We start from the raw sequence: 21,735 nt of genomic DNA, 5'->3' as shown, positions 1-21,735 counted from the left end.
CACTACTCCAGCACATTTCCAAGGAATACGGAAGATTAGGGCTGTTCTCTTGAAATATCTAAAAAAAATCTGAACGCACCAGAGACCTGTTGCTCTGTTCATCTAGGATGGTGTACATCTTTTTTGCCTTGTCTGGCCTTCCTGTTGGATGAACATAGACGAGGCTGATTTTAGAGCATGATCTTCCTAAAAGGTCACCACCACAAATCTGAGTGCACTGTAATAGCACCTCGGTATGCAACTGAGGGTTCTTCTCCCCATCTTGCTTCTTATCAGACTCTTATATTGTGGTCCAAGTTGGTGGCCCTGGGTGAAGGGCAGTATTGTGCTCCTGGCTGTTGCACACATCACATGTCATGTCTGTCCTGCAGTGTCTTGCTTTGTGTCCTATGGACAGACAGCATTTAAAACAGATTCCTCTGTCCTGGACGAAAGCTTCTCGCTCCTTCAAAAGCTTCTCCTGAAAGGCATGGCATTCCAATAGAGAGTGGAGAGCTCTGTGTAGAGGGCAGAAGCAAGCCAAGTCCTTTTGGTCATTTTGACGTTTGTAGTCGGATGATGTTGGGGAGATCTCAGTCCTATTTACAGATACCGTTCTCGTTCCGTTTCCATTTATAAGGAGTTGGCCTGCTACTGAGTCGGTCTTGAAACTCGGGTCATTTCTGATTCTAGCCTGCTATTTGACAAACCCACGAAGACTTGAAAGGGAGGGAAGGAAACCTGGTGGTCTTTATATTTGGATCCAACGGACAGCCATTTTTCCTGTAGTGAGGAAGGTAGCTTGGCTACCAAGGGTTGGAGATTTTGGGCAGCATCCAGGACAGCTAGGCCACAAAGGTTCCCATCTTCTCTCACTGACTGGAGCTCCTCCAGCAAATCTCCATACTCTCTTAATTTTGAGAGGTCTCTGTTCGTCAGCCTGGGAAAGTCTTCCACACGTTCGAGAAGTGCCTCCTCAATGACTTCAGGAGAACCATAACATTCCTTGAGTCGTTCCCATATTTTTGACAAGCCTTTTGCCGGGTTGCTTATATGCGCTGCTCTTATTCTCTTAGCGTAGCTGCTGCATTCGTTGCCCAGTCGCTTTATCAGAAGGTCCATCTCTTCGTTAGGAGTGAGACCAAGTTCCTTTATAATGTGCTGGAATGACTGTTTCCACACTCGGTAGTCTCCTGGTTTATCGCTATACTGAATTAACCCAGTAGTGAGGAGCTCGCGTCGAGTGAAAAGTTTCACTAGGTCGGAGGGATGCTGGTAAACGTCCCTCGTTCCATCGATTAAACCGTAATTTACTTCAAGATGTGAAGTGGGGGAGTGATAACTTATAATCAAGGGGGGGGGGCGTTTGCATAGGTCCATCTGAGCTCTCTGGCCTATGAGGGGGAAGTTGGTTTCCACGTTTGAGCCGACCATAGAAGTGTCCTTGACCGATGTCTTCATTAAGAGGTCAGTGGGATTCAGTCATCTCTCATTTTGGTTGATTTGCCTGGTCGGCTAGGTATTCTCTAACCCATATGTTAGGGTCAGCAGGAATACAGTTGAGTTTTGAGCTGGACCGTTCTTTTAGCTCGTCGGCAGCTTCCTTCAGAGCCTCTGCTTCAGCCACAGCAGCAGCTGCCTCCTTTTCGAGCTGTAGTTTCTCCAATTCCATTTTTATTTTTAACTCTCTTTCTGCAAAGAGGGGTCATATTTTGGCTGCCTCGGCTTTAGCTTGGGCAGCAGCAGTGGCTGCAGAGACGGCGGCAGATGCTCTACTCGAAGACCATGAGTTGTGGGATGAGTGAGACCGTTGGGATTTGTAAAACTGGTTGGATTTGTTGTCCACCATGCTTGATAAGATTAGGGGCTCTGCCTTGCCTGGGTCCACCTTAGTAGCTCTAAGAATGATGTAGCCGCTGTCGTAAGTGGTGTAAATGAACTGTTCTTTCCTGGGGGGGGGGGACTATGTGAGAAACTATTCTACATGTCAAAGAGGCCAGTATTCCTCGTAGCGTTTACGAGGTAAAAAGTTCTGGAGCTTGCTTCAATCCTACTCGGTCGACTTTGCTTTTTTACTATTCCATCACGTAAAGACCACATGCTCCGTTGTCTAGAGTGTCTTAAGTCTTACGATGGAAAGTATAAGCACTTCTCCAAAATCAAAACTCTGAGGACAGTTTGTCGTTAATCAACAGGTTCATTTATTGAAAATGAAGAAGGTAAAAACTAAAAACAGAAAGAATAAAACAGAATTAGCGTGAAGCTTGGTGTGGAAGGGGAAAGCAGAAAATGCTTAAAAATACTAACGAAATAGAAAGTAAGAAATTAATCAAAGTAAAGGAAAAAACTTAGAACGACGGTCTGACGTCGAGGAGAGGAAGGTGGAGGCGGTAGCAGCTAAATCCTTGTGGTCGTCAACCCATGTAAAGGGAAAAAGGCAAGCCCCAGTGTTAGCAGCGAAGGGTCACAAGTTGTCCCCTCCAAAGAAAGGGAAAAATGAGGAGCAATAAAATAAAGACTGTGAGTCATGACACTCATCTTTGTTTAACTTCAGTGATCTGACAAGAACTGGTGCATCAATGTAATTATGCTGCATATGAAGTTTTTTATTGTAATAAGAAATAGTCAAGTAACAATCTATATATCTGTGAAAGTGTCTGTGTGTGTGTGTCTGTCTGTGTACATTTCCCTATGCAATAACTCTGTCAATTTTTAGTCTACAGACTCGAAATTTGATATACAGGGTACTGAGATTTGGGAAGATCTATGTGATCGGTTTTCAGCCAGAAATTTGGCTGTTAAGGGGTCAAAGTTCAACGATTTGACCTTTGAGAACTCTACCAAACTCCTCCGACAATTTTGGGTCTAAACACTTGAAATTTTAGATATAGGTTCCTTGGACATGGATCTAACTTAATAACTTAATTTGAGCCCAAAACAATAAATGTTAAGGGGACATAATAGGGGTCAAAATTTAAAAAAAATTGACCGTTTTTTTTTTTTTTTTTTTTTTTGCTCAGCATATACCTCCAAACACCCGGGCAACGCCAGGCACCCATGCTAGTTAGATATAAAATATAAGTTAGCATGGTTAATTCTAAAATTACTTAAAAAAAAAAAAAAAAAAAAAAAAGTGTTCACCAATTTTAATATTTTCTCCAAGTAATGTACCCTTCCCATGTTTTATTTTTGTTGTTTCTTTTAGTTTTTTTTCTGTTGTTGTTTCTTTCTTTTTAGTTGTTTTTTGGTTGTTTTTTTTTTTTCATTGTTACTCTTGTTTACCAAAAACAAGGCATACTACCACTTGAATGTAAGCAGCTAGTATTTGAGACCATGCCTACAGGAGATAATGTAAGGAGATGAGCAAAATATCTGTTCACATTACATTAAAACAACTTCATTTTAATTCAGTCGGGGAAGCAGGGAGGGAATTCCAATATCTACAGAAAAGGCTATTAGAATAGAAAACTTTCCAGCATTTACGGAATCTATAGTGAAGGGGTAGAATTCTGCTGCTAGATGGGGGTTGTCAGGGATATGTACATCGAGAGGGCACAAGTGTAAGGAGTTCATCAGAGCACATTTCATTAAAGAACTTGTAAAACAGGCACAGGGATGCAACATTGTGGCGATGGCACAGGCATTAGAGCTTGGTTAATAATGCAAGACTTATTAGATTGGAGACTCTTTGGGGCAGGGGGGGGGGCTTGTCTGAGAGGAAGAGACTAGCAATCAATGCACCAACCCAGATCTGGCAACAATACTTCATGCATGGGCAAACGGTGTTGAAAGAAATATGACCATTTTGAAAGTTTGTGGTGTCCAAATAGTCTTATCAGAATATTTTTCTTCCTTTCTTAAATTATTTTTTGTTTTGGTCCCCCGACAAAGAAGGGATTGGACCTAGTAATTCATTCCCGTTCGTTTGTTTGTACTTTTCTAAATAACCACGACTTGGATTATTTTTTTTAAATTTTGCACAAACATTAGTCATGATGAAAGTAAATTTTTTACTCATGGATGACGACTCCGCATGCTTGGCTTGTTTAATTTAAACAAAAGTATTTTTATACATTTCTTTTTATTTTGCCGTATATGTTAATTGAATAAAGGTGTGACCAAATATTTCATGAGACAATTTTTATCACTTGTCGTACAAGTAGCTTTACAAGCTGCTTTGATTTCATTCTAAATGACCTTGAAAATTTTTTTTTTTCATAAGGAAACACAATATTTGACAAATTTCTCACAAACATTAAAAAGAATCTGTTTCTTTTCATACTCCCGTCTTTTGTTTACACTTCCAATTTTTTCGCTTAACAAATTACTCACCTTCTTCAAACGTCCATGTTTCTCAATTGCTTGTATTTATTTTTAGTGAACATATGTGGTACCTCCTGTCCCCCCCCCCTCGCACAACAGCAATCGCTAACCCCAAAGTTGTTTCCTTCTCTTCTAGTCATGTCATTATCTCTCAAATTGACGGCCGCTGAGGGGGAACACAATGATTCACAAGTATGAAAATAAACAACACCAGAGAAACAAAAAAACACATTTCATAGATATCAATTAGGCTCTGGGTGCATGTGTGACACCATTGTGGAAAATGACCCTCTAACCACTAACGTCTCCCATCTTAGTTACTTGTCAAGACCTCTTCGTTGTCGGTTGATGTCAGCTCCTTTCAGTCTCCTAAACTTTTCTGATCTTTTCAAGTCGCAACCTGATATCAACTGTCTCAAAGTGAAAACTGTCTATAAACTGTCCCTAACTGTTGCAAAACTACCTCCAAATATAGTGACTTCTATATACAGCGATTTGTCCCAGTCACCTGCCACACCTTGATTAACAATCCTATTTTAGCTGCCTTTGTGTTTCTTGGTGAACAACTTCCTTAACTTATGCTATTGAGGGGGGGGGCGTTGGTAATATCACACATGAACAGTGGTTTGATATCAGTTTTTATTTGCTCTGCACAAACTAAAGTACAGTTCATTGCCCACAGTATCATTTGAAAGTCAAAGGAGCTAAACCTATTACTGAGAGCATTTCTGGCCTCTTTAAAATCATTAAAGATTTTGTTACAGATCCATAGCAAGGATCTTATAAAAACCCACCTCTTTATTGGCAGAACATTGTTTTCAAAGACTCATAAATGATGAGATACTTGGGGATTGATTTTTCAGTCAGCTCCTAGAGTGTATGCAATTGCTTACTGAAAATGCAATAACCAACAATGGTTTATTGAGACAGCAGCTTATTTGCATCCCAAATACTATCCATATATTTAAGCATACTCGCCTCCATGATGGAGATGGTTAAGTTGGTAAAGTCAATGATATTTTCACAGAAGAAATCTAGCACTTTGGATCACTGATATGAAAATGGATCCTTAAGTTGATGAATGGTAACAAAAAATATCCCAAAGAAAAACTAAAATTATTGCTTCTTTCAAATCTGGCAAAGAGTTTTCACCCAATCTCCTTGCTATGTTTGAGCACCTAATCCTCAACAGGTTGGCCAAAGTTGCTGAACCAGCCATTATACTCCAACAAGTAGGATTCGGGTCTGACATATCCACAAGCCAGTTGCTGAATCTCAGCACACTGAAGACTGCAATAGGGGCCATCTGTATTAATCTATCTGCTATGTATGACACTGTAAACCAGTGCTGCCTCCTGAAAAAAGATCTTGCATGGCCCCATTCTTACTTACATGGAAATTTCCTCTCCTGAGGCTCTCCGTTCCGGTTCAGAAGTTTCCTGGCTCAAGTGGAAAACCTTCAATTACCTGAGAACGGGAATGGGGGAGATCAAAAGTTATTTTGATCAGAATTTGGCTACAAAACTGACCCAATTCTCTGCAAATGTGAAAGAGGAGGACCGTATGATGCAACATTGTCTACCCTCTACTGCTCAATCAGTGCAACCCAAAATATCTTGCAGAATACGATAATCCAACAGAATACAAAATACATGCAAAGCAGAAGGTAGTACTATAATATTGTGGAGTTTGTATTCAAACTGAACATCCATAAAATGGAAATATTTTTAAGCATGGCTGCAACAAAACAGATGAAGGATAAAACTGGAATTTTCACAGATCATGCTAGTAAAACTATAATAACAAAATTGTGTTAATCATATACAAAATTTATAAAAGCGAAAATGTGTGTGCATTTTTTCTGTATGTCTGTCAAAGGCTTTTTTGCCGGCCTTCTCGGGAAGGTTACTATTTCTTAAAACTTTTTATAGACCGTCTAAATCATAATATCTAAGATTTGTGAACGCGCATCGCGTCTAGATTTATTTACATCGACTTTTACAAAATTCTTGCTATCTTAGCTTCTCTCGAGTGTGTTCGACTTTTTTATTATAAAGTGAAACTAAGTTGAAACTGTGATCAGTTCCCGGCTTTCGTCCTGGGAATGTCCAGAAAGCAATTAGCTTTTGATCAATGTGGGGGAAACCCCTTATATCAGTCAATTGCTATTCGATTGGACACTCCACTTTAAATGGGGAGCTGATCCCCCCCCCCTCCAAACATCTTGGGGAAACAAAACCAGGATATCTTGCAGCCAAAGTTGGATAAAAACAACCAAAAAAAAAACTGTCTCGCAGTAAAAATTCACTGCAGGATTTCATTCAGTCTATGGCGCGATATTTGACTTCATTAAATCCACACACTTTGCAATTGTTTTAAATCCTTAAATTCAAATGCTTTTCACTAATTCTCCCTTGCTGGCCTAGTAGTAACAGGTCAGGTTTTTTTTCACACTTATTTTTTTTTTCCACCTTCGCCTCAAGGCTTCAGGTTCAGTCCAACCTACCAAAACTTTTTTTTTTTTTTTTTGCTTTATTTTATCATATTTAAAAAGGGTTATTACTTCGCCCATTTTGTTTTGATCTAACCCCCGCCCCCTAAACACCCGGGCAACGCCGTACACCACCACTAGTAAATATATAAATAAGAAAAAGATTTTTAAAAAATAAATAAAATAAAACAAAAATTCCTTTTCAAAAATATTTATTCAACATTTGACTTGGATTTCCCTTTATTTATAATGTACAATTATTTCTCCAACCATAAGAAGGAATTGATTAAAATAAAAATTACAACCATTACAGTGATGAATAAGTCCAACAGTTTATTATACAATGTCACAATTTTCCAACACAATGCGGCCAAAGTTTACACGGAAATTAACGTTGCCTTAGGAAGAAAATGCAGAAGCAGATGAAAGAGGAAGGTTAAAAAAAAATTGCTAAAAATTATGGCTGGACAAGAAATGTGTTTTGAAAAAGAGATAAAGTGACAAGTATCTTTAAAAAAAAAAGACACTTGTGCTATATTTGAACAAAAGATCAGATTGTCTGGATCAAGGAAATGAAAGACATTTCAACAAACATTAAAGATGGCCAAAAAGATAATTATTGATTCAGAAGAAGAGTTTACGGGATGGAATGACTTCATTAAAGAGACTCAATAAATTTGCTTTATTGATTTGTAATAGAAGAATACAAGAAGAGTGCTCCCAGCAATTTGAGAATTGAGAAACTACATGAACAGGTAAAGTGAAGAGCCAGTTTTAAAGTTCGATTGGGGAACAGCTACTACACAATTAGATACAATGAAGTGTGTAGTTATCTCCACTGGACCATCTACAACAAAATGAACATCCTGTGTAGCAACAAGTCAGGGGAACATGTATCAGAAATAACATTTGACAATGAGTTATACACCATTCACTATGGCAATGTAATTCCTACAGTTACATGCTTAGAAAATGCAGCTGTTAAACTTGACAGCGATATAGGACAAGAAGGAAGAGAGAAGCAACCTTATTCGAAGTCAGTGTCCCCCAATGATAAGGAGAAAAAAAGTAAATACCATGGTTGTATGTATGACATGAAAACAAAGTAGAACTTTTGGAAGATTTCAATAATTTCAGTCATCATAGGAACCACTTGAATCATGAAAAAAAAAGACTATCTGGTGAATATACCCAGTGAACAAAGTGTAAAAGAGATCCAAACAATTACACTTAAAAGGATGGTTACATTCCTAAAATGATTTATCAGTTGGAATCTCTGAAATAGCAGTAGGATGCCTCATCCCTGGCAAAAACAAACGGAAAAGAAAATTGAATAAAAATACCAGAAATATCACACGCAACTAAAATAGTAACATGGTACCAAACTGAAAATATTTGTATGTTCAACTAGATTAAGTAATGAAGACTGTTGTGAGAACAACACAATAACAGAGCTAACAAATGAAATGCATATGCAAAAAAAATATGAAGGATAGCTATTGGCTGCCATGATGCAATTAACAATTAGATTGGCCATGGTTGTATAAACTAAGGGAGACGGCTTAACATTGAAAAATCTGTAATACCCTATGATTCCAATTTGAAAACATCACCAACGCCATATCACAGTGCATTGTGGCATTGTGAGGATGTATTCCTTCAATCTTTATTAAAGTCATTTATTTTAAAACACACACAAATATATATCTCAAACATTTGTTTATTCACAGGCTTATCACAAATAAAGAAACAGCAGCATATGTGAGAATACTAAAAATCAATTACATTGAGGAGTATTAAAACTACAAAATATTAGATTCTACTTTCTATTAAACAAAATTATAACAGAAAGACAATGTTATCAATGGACAGTTAAAATTAAAAAATAGTATAACAGATGCTAATACATGAAGCAAAGAAATTCAGAAATTGTTTAATGAGGTGATAAGTAACACAGAAGATATCTATTTTTTGTGTTTAAACACAACATCTATTCTTTTATTTAATAACAATGTCCTGGATCAAAAAACAATTACACTTTTGCTCTAAACAAAGTTTACACATTTTTAATCTTTTTGAATAAAAAAAATTGCTTGATGTTTTATGATAATGTATGCTTTCTAGAGTTTATTTGTCCTCACCCCTCTCCTATTCAGAAATATTTTAATGTGTTTCTATTGAAATTTATAGTTGGCAAAGCACAGCATTCATGACTGCTCAGTAGCACTAATATACATTATTTCCATTTTTTTTTTTTTTAATGTATTTTCAACAAATGCTTATAACTTAACTCCAATTTATTTACCACTACTTTGTTAAATATTGGATTGAACCAAATGTTCCTATTTATATTCTGGCATTGATGGATACTCAGTGGGAAAAATAGGTTGTTTTTATTGAAGAAAAAAAGGAGACCATATCCCTTCTGAATCTTGTCAGTTGAGGTAAAGAGCCGGGATTGACGTTAATTGATATTAGGATCATGGTGGGGGATGATTCTAACACCAGATGCATTCTATCTTTTTTGAGCCTGTGCTGACTGTTAAAGATTGTGGCATTGGGTATAATAGGGAAAACTTGTAAAGACTTTTTTTGGACTATTTCTTTTCAAAACTTATTCCTACAACATTTAATACAGTGTTTTTTGTTTTCTTTTTTTCACTATCTGCAAACCAAAGTTGGACTACTCTCATACATAGTTTGTGCTTATGAAGAGTTTCAATACAAAATGTGAGAAACACCATTTAAAACATTTTTAAATTTCCACTTGCAAATGTTTTTACATAACCAAACCACAAAATGTTTTTGTTTTGTTTTTTACATTTTGTGATATCTAATTTTCTGACTTAATTTTTTAAGTGAATATATAAATAGCTTGAATGCAAAATAATTTTACAGAATTGTTAATTTCTCAATATGAAGTGTTTTCAGTTTCATCACTAAACTAAACTCCTAAATAATTTTTTTTTAACATTTTGTAATATGTTTAATTTTATTGCTGTTGATTAAAATAAACCTTTAGTGAAATTCATAGATTTCAAATTTGTAATTTTGTTTTTTCATAGTTAAAAGGTCTCAATCTAATGAAGTTAGGTTTATGTTGTTCTGCATTCAAATTTTTTGTGTTGTGGATGATAAACCAGATGATAAATTTTAGGGGATCAACTTGGTTACAAATGTACATATACTAGCCATTGATTATTATATTGTACTCAATATATAGTAGTGATTTCAAAAAGTCTTTAAAATATGATTTGGGTACCATCAGCTAGAATAAAAACCAAAATATTTAGCTCTCCAGCGGTATTCGCTACCATCTCAACTTCAATGCAAAATATGATACACAGCCCATGCATATCAAAACTTGACAAATTAACGCAGTTAAACATATAAATGTATATTTGTGCATGCATAGTACACATTACAACTATGCCTGTCAAGTTCAAATTTTTCAATTTTGACCCTTTAGCAACTATTTTCCCAGCTAAAAACCAAATCAATTTTGTTCTACAGGTTCGAATCCTCTCTATATCAAGTTTCACATCTGTACACCAAAAATTGATAGTAATTTGGTAGAGACCATTACACAGATAGATTTACTTTAAATGCAGCTCCAAATTCTGTGTAATTATGCACAATGTAGAAAATATACACAAACAGAACTACATAATAGTGAAATGAAATTAATCATCCAGAAAAAAGAACAAACAGTAAATTAATAAAAATTTGATTTTAAAAGAACATACAAATTAGTCACGAATATATTACTGACTTAAAAAAGGGGATGATTAAGTATATAAGGATGTTGTGTTCAGTTTTAAAATAGAAAAGTGGCCTTTTAATATTAATGTCAGTGCAACAAATAACTTTTATATATGTACAGATGAAGGACTGACATCTTTGAGCTACTTGGCAAAACATTTCAATACAATTCGTTCCAGAGCATAGTATTTGTTCTGAGTTTTTTTTTTTTTCACTATTTGTGATAAAAGGCTATGGAAATACTGAAAATAACTTATAGAAAAGAAATGCCTGACTCTTATCTAATTTGAGATACTTTTATAACTTCATCTAATTTCGTTTGTAAGAATTTTTAATTATATATTTATTATACATTAGTTTATATACGTTACTTAAGAAGTGTTCATATAATACCTATGCATATCAATTTTCATCTTTACCTGGTTTCTTTTATTTTATAGCTCATGTAAATAAAAATATTTTAAATTTTGTAGAAAAAAAATGTGCTATATAACATTTAGATAAGAGAGTAAAATAATTGCGTGGATGTGTTTTAAAAAAAAAAACAAAAAAACTTTACTCCAATTATAGTGAAAATATTATTTAATTATTTGCAAAAAAAAATATTTGTATGCTACCATGAGAAGTGTCCAAACAAAAATTTATTTAGAAATTTGGAACTTTAATTAAAAGGGTTAGATTGAACAAAGAGAATATTACAAAGAATGATGTGGAAAAAAAATAATGAATTACCTTGTTTTTTGGTTAGGAGCAAAGTATAGTATTTGTTCTGAGTTTTTTGCTTGTTTTGTTTTTTTTATTAATGGAATATGTGGTTTTTAATGAGAGTATTGCAAAGACAAACAGCAAAAAGAATTTTGACTTTTACAGCTCTTCTTACCAACAATCTAAAATTATTACTTATTCTTATATTAAACTAGAAATAAATAGCCGATGCCTCCGTTCTGTCTCGAAAGACAAAGGATGCTCCTTGTAAGGGCAGCTGTGCATGTAATTGTGAGGCAAGGATTGCACAATCTCCAACCACACCTCTCCTGAATCGGTACTGAGTCCAGTGTCAAAGAAAAGTCCAGGACGACTGGAAACAATGCCGAGATAAGCAGAGAGCACATACAGCACCTGGAAGTTCCAAATGATCACCCATTTAGTACTGACCAGGTTCAACGTTGCTTAACTTCGGTGATCCAGCGGGATTATGCCGTACAATAATAAATAGAATTAGTAAATAACGCTTAAACTGGAGCATACATTATTATACATGTAAAAGTATTTATTATATTAGGAAAAATGATACAATTAAAGCAAATAATAGAGCTAATTATTAAGAGAAGAGAGTACAGAATATCTTATGTAAATTAGATGTCAAAGAAATATTCTTAATAGTATTTAAAGATTTCAGTTAAATTTAGTGAATGTAATTTTAAATATTCCAAAATTAAATGATTTTTTCCAGAATTTCAACTATATTAAAAAAAAAAATAAAGGAAATTCTGCGTGATGTACATACCCATGATGAGAACGAAAATATCATATTCCAAAAATCACATAAACTGATCAAGTAGTTTTATTTTTATAAAGAAAATCAGTTTTAAGTGATTAATGGTAATTCATAGGCATTACAACACAAATCTTGCAAGTTTGAATTATTGTTTAGTTATTTCCCTTTTTTTCTTTTTTTTTAAGTCGTTTTCAAAATGTCAGGCATTATTCATAAAATTTGATTTTCTTATTTAAAAATACAGTTACTTGAAGGGAATATATTTTTGTTTAGTCATGGATATGTAAATCATACAATTTTTTTTAATTTTTTTATTTTTATTTTTTTTTTTTACATATATGGAGAATTCTGGACAAGAACCAAACATTTATTCACATAGGTAACAAACACCAGTTAGTGCAGCAAGATGATCTGATTGAATTTGAAAAATGTCTGAATACATATGCAAAAAAATATCTTTTGTGCCACCTAATTTAATAATGGAATACTCCAATTGAAAAAATGTCTAAACACATGCATGCATGTATGTCCTCTGTTCAGTCTTGAAGAAACAACGGATATTCCCTGTAAGAGTAGCTGCACATGTAATTGTGAACTAAGGATTGAGCAATCCCTAAACACACCTCTTCTGAGAGACAACACTGCCTGATTTCAGTGCCAAGGAGAAATGCAAAATGACTGGAAACAATGCCAAGATAAGTGAATATAAGTAATGAGTACATACAGCACTTGGTATTCCCAAATGTTCACCCATTTTAATACTGACCAGGCTCAAAGTTGCTTAACTATGGTGATCCATTCAGTCTTGAAGAAGCAATGGATATTCCCTGTAAGGGTAGCTGCACATGTAATTGTGAAGCAAGGGTTGCATAATCTCCAACCACACCTCTCCTGAATTGGCACTACAAGATTCCATTGATAAGGACAGATGTAAGACAGCTGGAAACAATACCGAAATAAGTGGAGAGCACATATAGCACCTGATGTTCCCAAATAGTCACCCATTTTAGCATTGACCAGGCTCAACATTGCTTAGTTTCAGTGATCTAACGAGAACCGGTGTGTCAACATGATTATGCTGTATATAAATATAAACATCTTCTGTGCCACCTGTTGTCCAATTCAATAATAAAACACTTGCAATCGATGGACTAGCATCTGTTGTATATTTCCTTTTAACTGCCTGAAAAACATTAAAAATTATCTTTTGCAATTTTTACTAAGTAGCAAACTGACATGCTTTTTGTGTTTTGTAAAGACAACAAAAAATAAGGATTTTAAGAGATTTAAATTAAAATGAATATTCTCTGATAGTTAATAAGATGTGTTTGTATAAGTAAATACAATGTGTTATCACAAATAGCATGAGAAAAATACTGATGTGATTTATATGCATAATTAAAAATTGTATGCAATAAATTCAATTCCAAAAGATACAAGCTCCAATGATCACCTCTTTTGTTTTTTTTTTTTTTTTTGTTTTAAAAAAAAAAAAAATACAAACTTTTACATGCCAATAAACTGTGCCACGAAAAGCGCCTTAAATGTGTGCTGCACAACAAATAGTGCAGATATAACTTCGGCCATTTTAACTGTTTAACAACAGAGAGACCATGAAGAATCACTTGATACAAGTGAATGAAAGAGAGGACACATAACAAACAAACAAAAAAATAGCAAGAAAAAAGTTATTTAGTTTTCGATTATTGGACAGCATTTTGAGGTTTTAGTTTCAAGGGACGGACAAACAGCAAAGTAAGTAATAGAACATTTCAGCATTTTAGTCCAAGAATAGCATACATTTTATTTATGAAATAGTGAATTAACGGTGCTGTTAAGGTAAAGTTGACAGATTGATTTTTTAAAAAATGTTGTTTTAAGCAAAAACAATATTACAATATTGTCATACTGATAATAGTAATATTACAAAAATTCATCAAATAGAAATTTATTCCTAGTTAAAAGTAATTTTTACTGAAAATTGGATAAAATCGCATTTTTCTTAGATGTTATAAAGTAGACAGTAGAAGTCTAGACACAGGGGACATAACTCAGAAATCAACATTTTAGATTACTTGTGCCATGGCTTTAATATTTGTTGTCTCTAGCAATAGACTTCTTTTTTTTTTTTAACTAAAAACACGATAGCAGCTGTTCTACTTAATGAAGTTTCATAATTTTTGGATATATTACTATTTCCGATATGACAATTAAGTATGTAATATTGTTTTTGAGTAAAATGATATATTTAAAAAATCAATTTGTCAACTACATCTTAACAAGCAGTGAATTAACGAATAAAAATTTATATGATTTTCCTAACTGGATAAAAGAAACATTCAAATTAATAAGTATTTTCCTATAAAAAAAGGGGTTCTTGCCAGAATTCCCCCTATATTAAAAACAAAATATAGAAAAATTTATATGATGTACGTACCCATGACAAAACGAAAATATATTCCTAAGACTGCCAAAAATAAAATCGATTAAGTAGTTTTATTTTTTATAAAATGAGAATTCATAGGCATTACAACATAAATTTCACAAGTTTTGAATTGTTAAGAGCTATCTCCATTTTTTCATTTTTTTTTTTTTTTTTTTTTTTAGATATTTTATTTTCAAAATGGCAGGCAAAGCAATACCGCTTTGGATGCTCATAATTTGATTTTCTTTATAAAAATAAAACTACTTGATCATTTTATATAATTTTGAGAATATGTTGTTTTGTTTTGTTACAGCTACGTATAGTTTTCTTTATTTTTATTTTTCAATATAGGGAGAATTCTGGACAAGACCCTCCCCCCCCCCCAAAAAAAAAGGTTGCTCTATAAGAAATAACAAATAAATAATTTACCTGAAAAATTGTAATGTCTTTATCACATTTAAAAGAAAAGGAAATACGGGTTTTTCTTCTTTAGAGACCATACTATTCCCTTAGAAAATTATTCTGTTAAATTTTAAAGCTTACCAAGTTTTCAATCATTTTTTTGTCAACAAATTTGCAAAGAAAGTTTGTTCTATACTATGAAATTCATAAGTAATGAAAAAGAACTTGGAAAACATTTCATAGAAAGAGTAGAATGAAAAACTATTGCTACTGGATATATACAAATTTGGACCCTAAAAGGGTTTAGTGAAAGGGATATATCTACAAACTTCAAGATCTGTTAGGTGAAGAAAGAAAATAAGACTATAGAGTAATTTCAAAGGCAACATTGGAATTAATGAAGGAAACCTATTTTTATGTTAAAGAGCAACAAATAAAATGATTAACTCGAGTGATTCAGTAATTTTCAGTACGAAAAGCCAAAGCAACTAACTTTGAATAAAATGAAAATTATTGGTTAACCTTGACTCTCAAAAAGATGGCAGCTGAATTAAACACAAAAAATATGTTTTTACTTAATGCTTCAACTATATTGGGAAAGTTAATTCCATCTCAAATGCACAGAACTTGAAATAGGTTGGAAACCTTACAGAAAAAAAACCCAAAAGAAATTACTTTGCATATCAGAAATGTAATGAAAATAATCAATAGGTTTTATTTTAGTGAAGATATTTGTAGGTTTTATGAAATATACAAAAATATTGACAGATTATCAATTCAAAATCTTACATGAATTGGCAGAAGTATAAATTATTACGAATTTGCAGTTGATTGGAATCTGTGGGAATGGTAAATACAAAAGAATAAGCATTTTAGATTCAGATAAATTATCCCAAATTAAAGATAAACACAGAGATTAAAACAAATATTGGCTGTTATCCAGAATTCCCCTGTATTAAAAAAGCAAAAATAAAGAAAAATCTCTGATGTACATATCTGTGACGGAACAAAAATATCATATTCTAAATACCACCTAAATTGATCAAGTAGTTTTCTTTTTATAAAGAAAATCATTTTAAGCAATTGATAATTCATAGACATTACACCATAAATCTAGTAAATATGAATTATTGTTGAGTTATCTCCCTTCTTTCTTGACATCTTTTTCAAAACGGTTGGCAAAACAATTACTTCTCGGATACTCATAAAACTTTTCTTTTTTTTTTTAATTTAAAAATAAAAGTATTGATCAATTTACATGATTTTTGGAATTTATGTGATTCTTCATTTTATCATGGATACATCCATCATACAAATTTTTCCTTATTTTTCGTTTTTTTAATACATGGAGAATTCTGAACAATAAGTGAAATATCAAAACAAAACCAGAACAAAATAAAGCACCATTTTGTTAAAGACCAACCGGCTAGTGAATTAGTGAAATGACAGAAGAGACTGGAAACATGTCCATTCTTGTATCATACCAGTTAAAAAATAATTCTTGAATGTAGACAAAACAATATGGCCGACTATTTGTGAAATGAGGTAGTAGCATTTGAACTCGAGTTTTCGGCATCATTATCATATTTTGTGTGTACATAACTGTGTTTCCCAATCATTTTTAGTACAATCAGATTCTTTGGAATCTGTCTTCCCTCCACTCTACATGCAGATCAAAGAAAAGAACCATATAAGATATAACAATGGCCGAAGAAACTTAAACACAAATGCCAAATAATTTACAATTCTTTTGTGTTTAAAATAACTTTCTGACAAAACATGATAATTGTATTTATGGATATGATGCCACCAAAATATTAATCTCAGCAGCCTTAACATTCGTATCAAGCAATAGTTGTGTGAGTGAATGTGTATAAAGTTTGTGTTTCCCCTACGTCAATCCAGACCACCGGTGGAGATAGGAGCCCCAACTTGCAGGTTGGTTTCCGGAAACACCATCATCACCTGACAAGGACAAAAAAAAATATTCAAATTTAATGCAACGAATAAAATTAAGTGAAAAATTAGTTAAACAAATCATTTCATTACTTTGTTACTTCATAACAATTAACTTAAATGTGGAAGCCTCCATTCAGTAGGTAAGGGTTGCACACTCTCCAACCACACCCCTCCTGAATCGGCACTGCTTGAGTCCAGTGGCAAGAAGTCCAGGACGACTGGAAACAATGCTGAGATAAGCGGAGAGCACATACAGCACTTGGAATTCCCAAATGGTCACCCATTTTAGTACTAACCAGGCTCAATGTTACTTAACTTCACTGGTCTAACGGGAACCGGTGCGTCAACGTGATTATACCATATATATTACCAATTAACTTAAATGTAGTTAATTGAAAAAAAAAATATTTGAATCTCTTTCCCACAGAAGGAACGTTGCGAGCCTCTTTGTTTTAGCGTGATTTCAATGGCAAGTGCTCGTCTGAGCTCCAATCTCTGGTTCTCTCCGCTCCAATCTTTCACAAAAAACACCCGTCTAGCTGAAACCACTGTCAATAATTTTCCCCACTCTTTGACTGTGCCCAAGTCAAAACATAGATTCCATGAACAGAGAATCTTTCTTAGAACTGCACACCTGTGGAACTTTGTTCCGTTTGTCTGTTTCCCAGCTGACTACAACTTGGTTGTCTTCAAGTCCAACATAAACAAATTCTTAATGAACCACCTCCTTAAGTAATCCAATCTACCGAATTTCCATTACTAACGATTACTATGATATTATCCCATTGATTACTGTACACGCGATGATCCTTATCCTCGAGTGGTCTCCAGGCCTTGATAAGGAAAAAAAATTCTGTTCTACTTGCATATCCTAAATAACAACTTCAATGAGTTTTTTCTTAACAAAACGATATTCTAAACCAACATGTCTCTCATTTATTTCCTTGTGGAACTTACACCAGGGAATTCCCTAGTTGTTTTTATATTTGTGAAACTGTGTGATGGCTGATCTATATTGATGAGTCAGTGAAAACTGTTATAGCTGACTCAGTCATATGAAGTTTACAATTGAGAGTAAAAATCACTTCCCCTGTTAAAATCAATAAGATATTTTGATAACAACAACAAAGAAAAAAAAAACGTCTTCCTTTCTCACCTTGTGCAATAGCAGTGAGTTTGGATTTTTCTTCCGGGCTGAGTTTCAACATTGTACACAGAACAGGAATCAGCATGTGCCGCTCATCACCAGCCTTTAACGTGACAAACTGGGGAGGGGGGAAAAAAACACAAAGATAATATTCACATGCACATATATATTTATTTATATAATAGATTAAATATTTATGTAATAGATTTATAAGTCTTATTCTTACATTTCATAAAACTCAAAACATTTTAAGAATATTAATCAAATTTAAATTCTTCCTTAAATCCATCAATAATTTGTTTCTAATTTAATAGTATGAAATAATTATAAAGTTCACTCAATAAATTAAATGAATTCTTTCATATTCAGTTTAAAATCTGTTTTACATGCTGACATGTGTTGGATGGCTTTTTGAAATTGGCTTATCACTTCCTCCCAAGTTTTCCTTATCTGGTTATGTCTTCATATTAAGTCGTTTCAACATCTTTTTCTTATTGATTAGTTTTTTTTTCTTTTTTTTTTTTTTTTGGATTATTATTTTATTAAGAAATTAATCTTATTTGATGATAATGAATCAAATTAGTAAATTAGATACTCAAATATTCTTCAGATTTTCATCTTGACAACGGTTTGCATTACAAATAGAAATGGTTTTTAAACTGTCAAAACGATTACCTTGAGGAAGATGTTCTTTAAATATTCCATATTGGCTGCTTCTTTTTCTCGTTCTTGATTGCGTTCTAAGCGACGAATTTCCTCTTTCAGAATTTTAGCTTGTTCTGTTAACCTCATCACAGTTGCTTCGCTTTCATTTAGAAGCTGCATTAAATCAAAATCAAGTTTTATTAAGTCACATTTGATGAAACCAGCAAATGTTTTAATAACAACAGCAGTGAGTAATTAACACTACTGCTGACAATGATGGTAATGTACACACACAAAAAGACAACTACAAACAGCAGTTTTAATATTTATCTACGGCAAATTAAGGCACACCAAATGGCTTCTGTTGTTTTTTGGGTTGTCGTTTTCTTTTTTATTTGTTAAAAAGTTTTGTAAAAATAAACATTTTTTTCAAACTTAGGAGAATAATTAAAAAAAAAAATTTAAACATAAAAAGAAAAAAATGTTCTCTTCAGTTAAAAAAAAAAATAAAATGTTTACTTTTTCAAATCATAAATGATTTTTTATAGTGTTTATTTTTTTTAATAGTTAATAATAGTTAAACCCCTCAAAAAAATGAGATTGAAAAAGTATATCAACAAATTATTTAATTCTCCAAATCTCAGCCCATCAGTCTGTAAAAAAAAATAAACAATTGTTTTTTTTTAAAGACCTTTAGCAAAAAATTACAAAAAAAAATCAGTATATCAGTTTGTCTACATTAAAATTGGTTGCTTCTTGTTCTTGACATAAGAATCCCAGGTTGTTCAAATTACGTGTGTAAATATCATACGAATAGAGAATCAAAAGAACCCATTTTTCAGAGACTTAATTTATGATACATAAATATTGAATACCCTAAAAAAAAAAAATCTGAATCGTTTTATGGAAACGTTTCTAACATTTTCTTCAAGCATTTAAAGATAATAGATGCAGCATTACAAAATTTACTGTAAATGTCTTACCTGTGCTAAATGGTCACTTCTTTTTTCTGCACTGTCTAAATCCATTTTTAGCTCTTCTTCATTAAATACTGGTTTTATAACTGAAAACCATAGTAAGAAATCAAATGTAACAATCTTATAACATCACTAAATATTATAAAATAGAAAGTTTATGATATTTTAGACTATGACAATATAGGTTGAAAAGTTTGATATTTTAGGCTATGACAATATAAGTTGACAATATGTCGAAAAAAAATGTGCGATTTGAAAAGGTAATGATAGTCAAAAGAAAATAATGTAATCGATTTTCTTCTTTTTTCTTTGATTACCTCATTGTATTTTAAACCTTAATCGCATTGTCATCAGCTTCAACATAATAAACTTTTTACACATTACACACAATGCCTCAATCAAACAGCACTCTTTTAGAAAAAGTAATTAAAGTTATATCATTAAAAAATGTTAAGATTAAAACATTTTTGCTGTCAAGATGTACACTATTTTACGTTCAGAAAAAAATTGGTTGGTTATAAACATTAAAAACGATCACAAAGTTGAGCTTTGTTTTAAAATTGAACTTTACTTAAGGAGATATGGACACATTTTTAAAACATGTTTATATATATATATATAAAGGGTGAGAGATAATTGTGAAATTATAAATCAAGTTTTTATAAATATAAAATCATATTTATATGTACAATGTTTTCGGAAATGATAAATATGATTTTGTTATGTTTCCTCCTATGAAAACTTGATTGATAATTTCACAATTAATTAATATTTATATAGCTCTAGGTAATTACACCTATTGAGCTTATAACTGCAATACTCAGAGCAAAGCATATTTAAATATATTTTACTGAGGCTTTGCTCATTTAGACCCTATCTATTACACTCTATAATATATATTTTAATGGGAAAAATCAATTCATTTTAAGGAGAAATTATTGAAACAGTCCTTTTTCAAAAAATAACTTAAAAGTTATATAAATTTGTATTGCTTCATTTTTGTTATAATTTTAATTTAATAATTATTCTTGGTTTTTAAGATTCTTAAAATCAAATTCATTTCAATTCATACAATATACAAACAAATAATTGTTAAGACTTATCAACAAGAAATAAAAGTTTCTGGATAAGTTTTGTTTAGCATTCAAATATTTGTCAGAAAACATATTCATAAACAATCAACTTCTGTTTAATCCATTTTATCATTTTTAATCCTATAATATTTTTCATCATTCAACTGACAAGAAATCCATATCATTAATCTGTATTAACAAGCGGCTTTTTTTCATTAGTAAAAAAAAAGAAAGAAAAAAATAGTTCTTGTTCATAATTCCTCTAATATTAAAAAACAAAAATAAAGAAAAATCTGTATGATGTATGTACCTGTGATAAAACGAAAATATCATATTCCAAAAATCACGTAAATTGACCAAGTAGTTTTATTTTTATAAAGAAAATCATTTTTAAGTGATTAATGAGAATTTGTGGGCATTACAACATAAATCTCGCAAGTTTTTTAAGACATTACCACATAAATATCACAAATTTAAATTATTGACTTACCATTTTTGTTTTTTTAGATTGTTTTTTTAAAATGCAGGTGAGACAGGGACTCCTTGGGTACTTATAAAAAATGATTTTCGTTATAATTTGATCAATTTATATGATTTTTTGGAATACATTTTCATTTTGTCATAGGTACATACAGCATACAGATTTTCTTTATTTTTGTCTCTTTAATAAAGGAGAAACTCTGGATAAGAACTACAACTGAATATTTCGAACTTATTGTTTTCCAATTACAAAATACAAAAACTTACCTTCCTCATCTGTTTGTGTGAGTAACTGTTCAAAACTGACAAGTGATGAGATACCATGGCTACTATTGACCTACAGGAAAAACAATTATTAAAATAGAAGAATCATGAAAGAAATGAAACAAAAGTAATAAAAGTTGTGGAAATTGAAAAGAATGAACGTTTATTTATTGGAACAAATAAAAGATATAAACACCAATTAAACAACAGAATAAAAATGACTGAAAAATGTGACTTGAGAATAAATTCAAATTAAAAATTGAAAATTATATTTTGTCTAGCGTTTCAAAAAGTAAATAACAGAATTGAA

The 21,735-nt window shown here is 32.3% G+C and overlaps 1 protein-coding gene and 1 long non-coding RNA gene across 4 annotated transcripts in view; one reads left to right on the top strand and one right to left on the bottom strand.

The window, feature by feature from the left end:
• Positions 1-21,735, top strand: part of LOC145288017 (uncharacterized) — a 133,545-nt gene that overhangs the window by 78,838 nt on the left and 32,972 nt on the right. The window lies entirely within an intron of this gene.
• The window catches only part of LOC145288008 (uncharacterized), a 167,041-nt gene continuing 159,941 nt past the window's right edge, over positions 14,636-21,735 (bottom strand). For both annotated transcript variants that reach the window (XM_080136009.1, XM_080136010.1), the window contains 5 exons: positions 21,429-21,498; positions 19,615-19,694; positions 18,662-18,805; positions 17,996-18,104; positions 14,636-16,845 (listed from right to left, as the gene is read on the bottom strand). In XM_080136009.1, coding sequence (XP_079992135.1) covers positions 16,772-16,845; positions 17,996-18,104; positions 18,662-18,805; positions 19,615-19,694; positions 21,429-21,498 — 477 coding nt within the window. In that variant the 3' untranslated portion in view covers positions 14,636-16,771. The remainder of the gene's footprint in view (positions 16,846-17,995; positions 18,105-18,661; positions 18,806-19,614; positions 19,695-21,428; positions 21,499-21,735) is intronic.

The sequence above is a fragment of the Euprymna scolopes genome, chromosome 11 (assembly GCF_053919585.1).
Source record: "Euprymna scolopes isolate OS-2025 chromosome 11, ASM5391958v1, whole genome shotgun sequence".
In the NCBI taxonomy this organism is placed as follows: domain Eukaryota; kingdom Metazoa; phylum Mollusca; class Cephalopoda; order Sepiida; family Sepiolidae; genus Euprymna; species Euprymna scolopes.
This window is presented reverse-complemented; position numbering and strand designations above follow the sequence as displayed.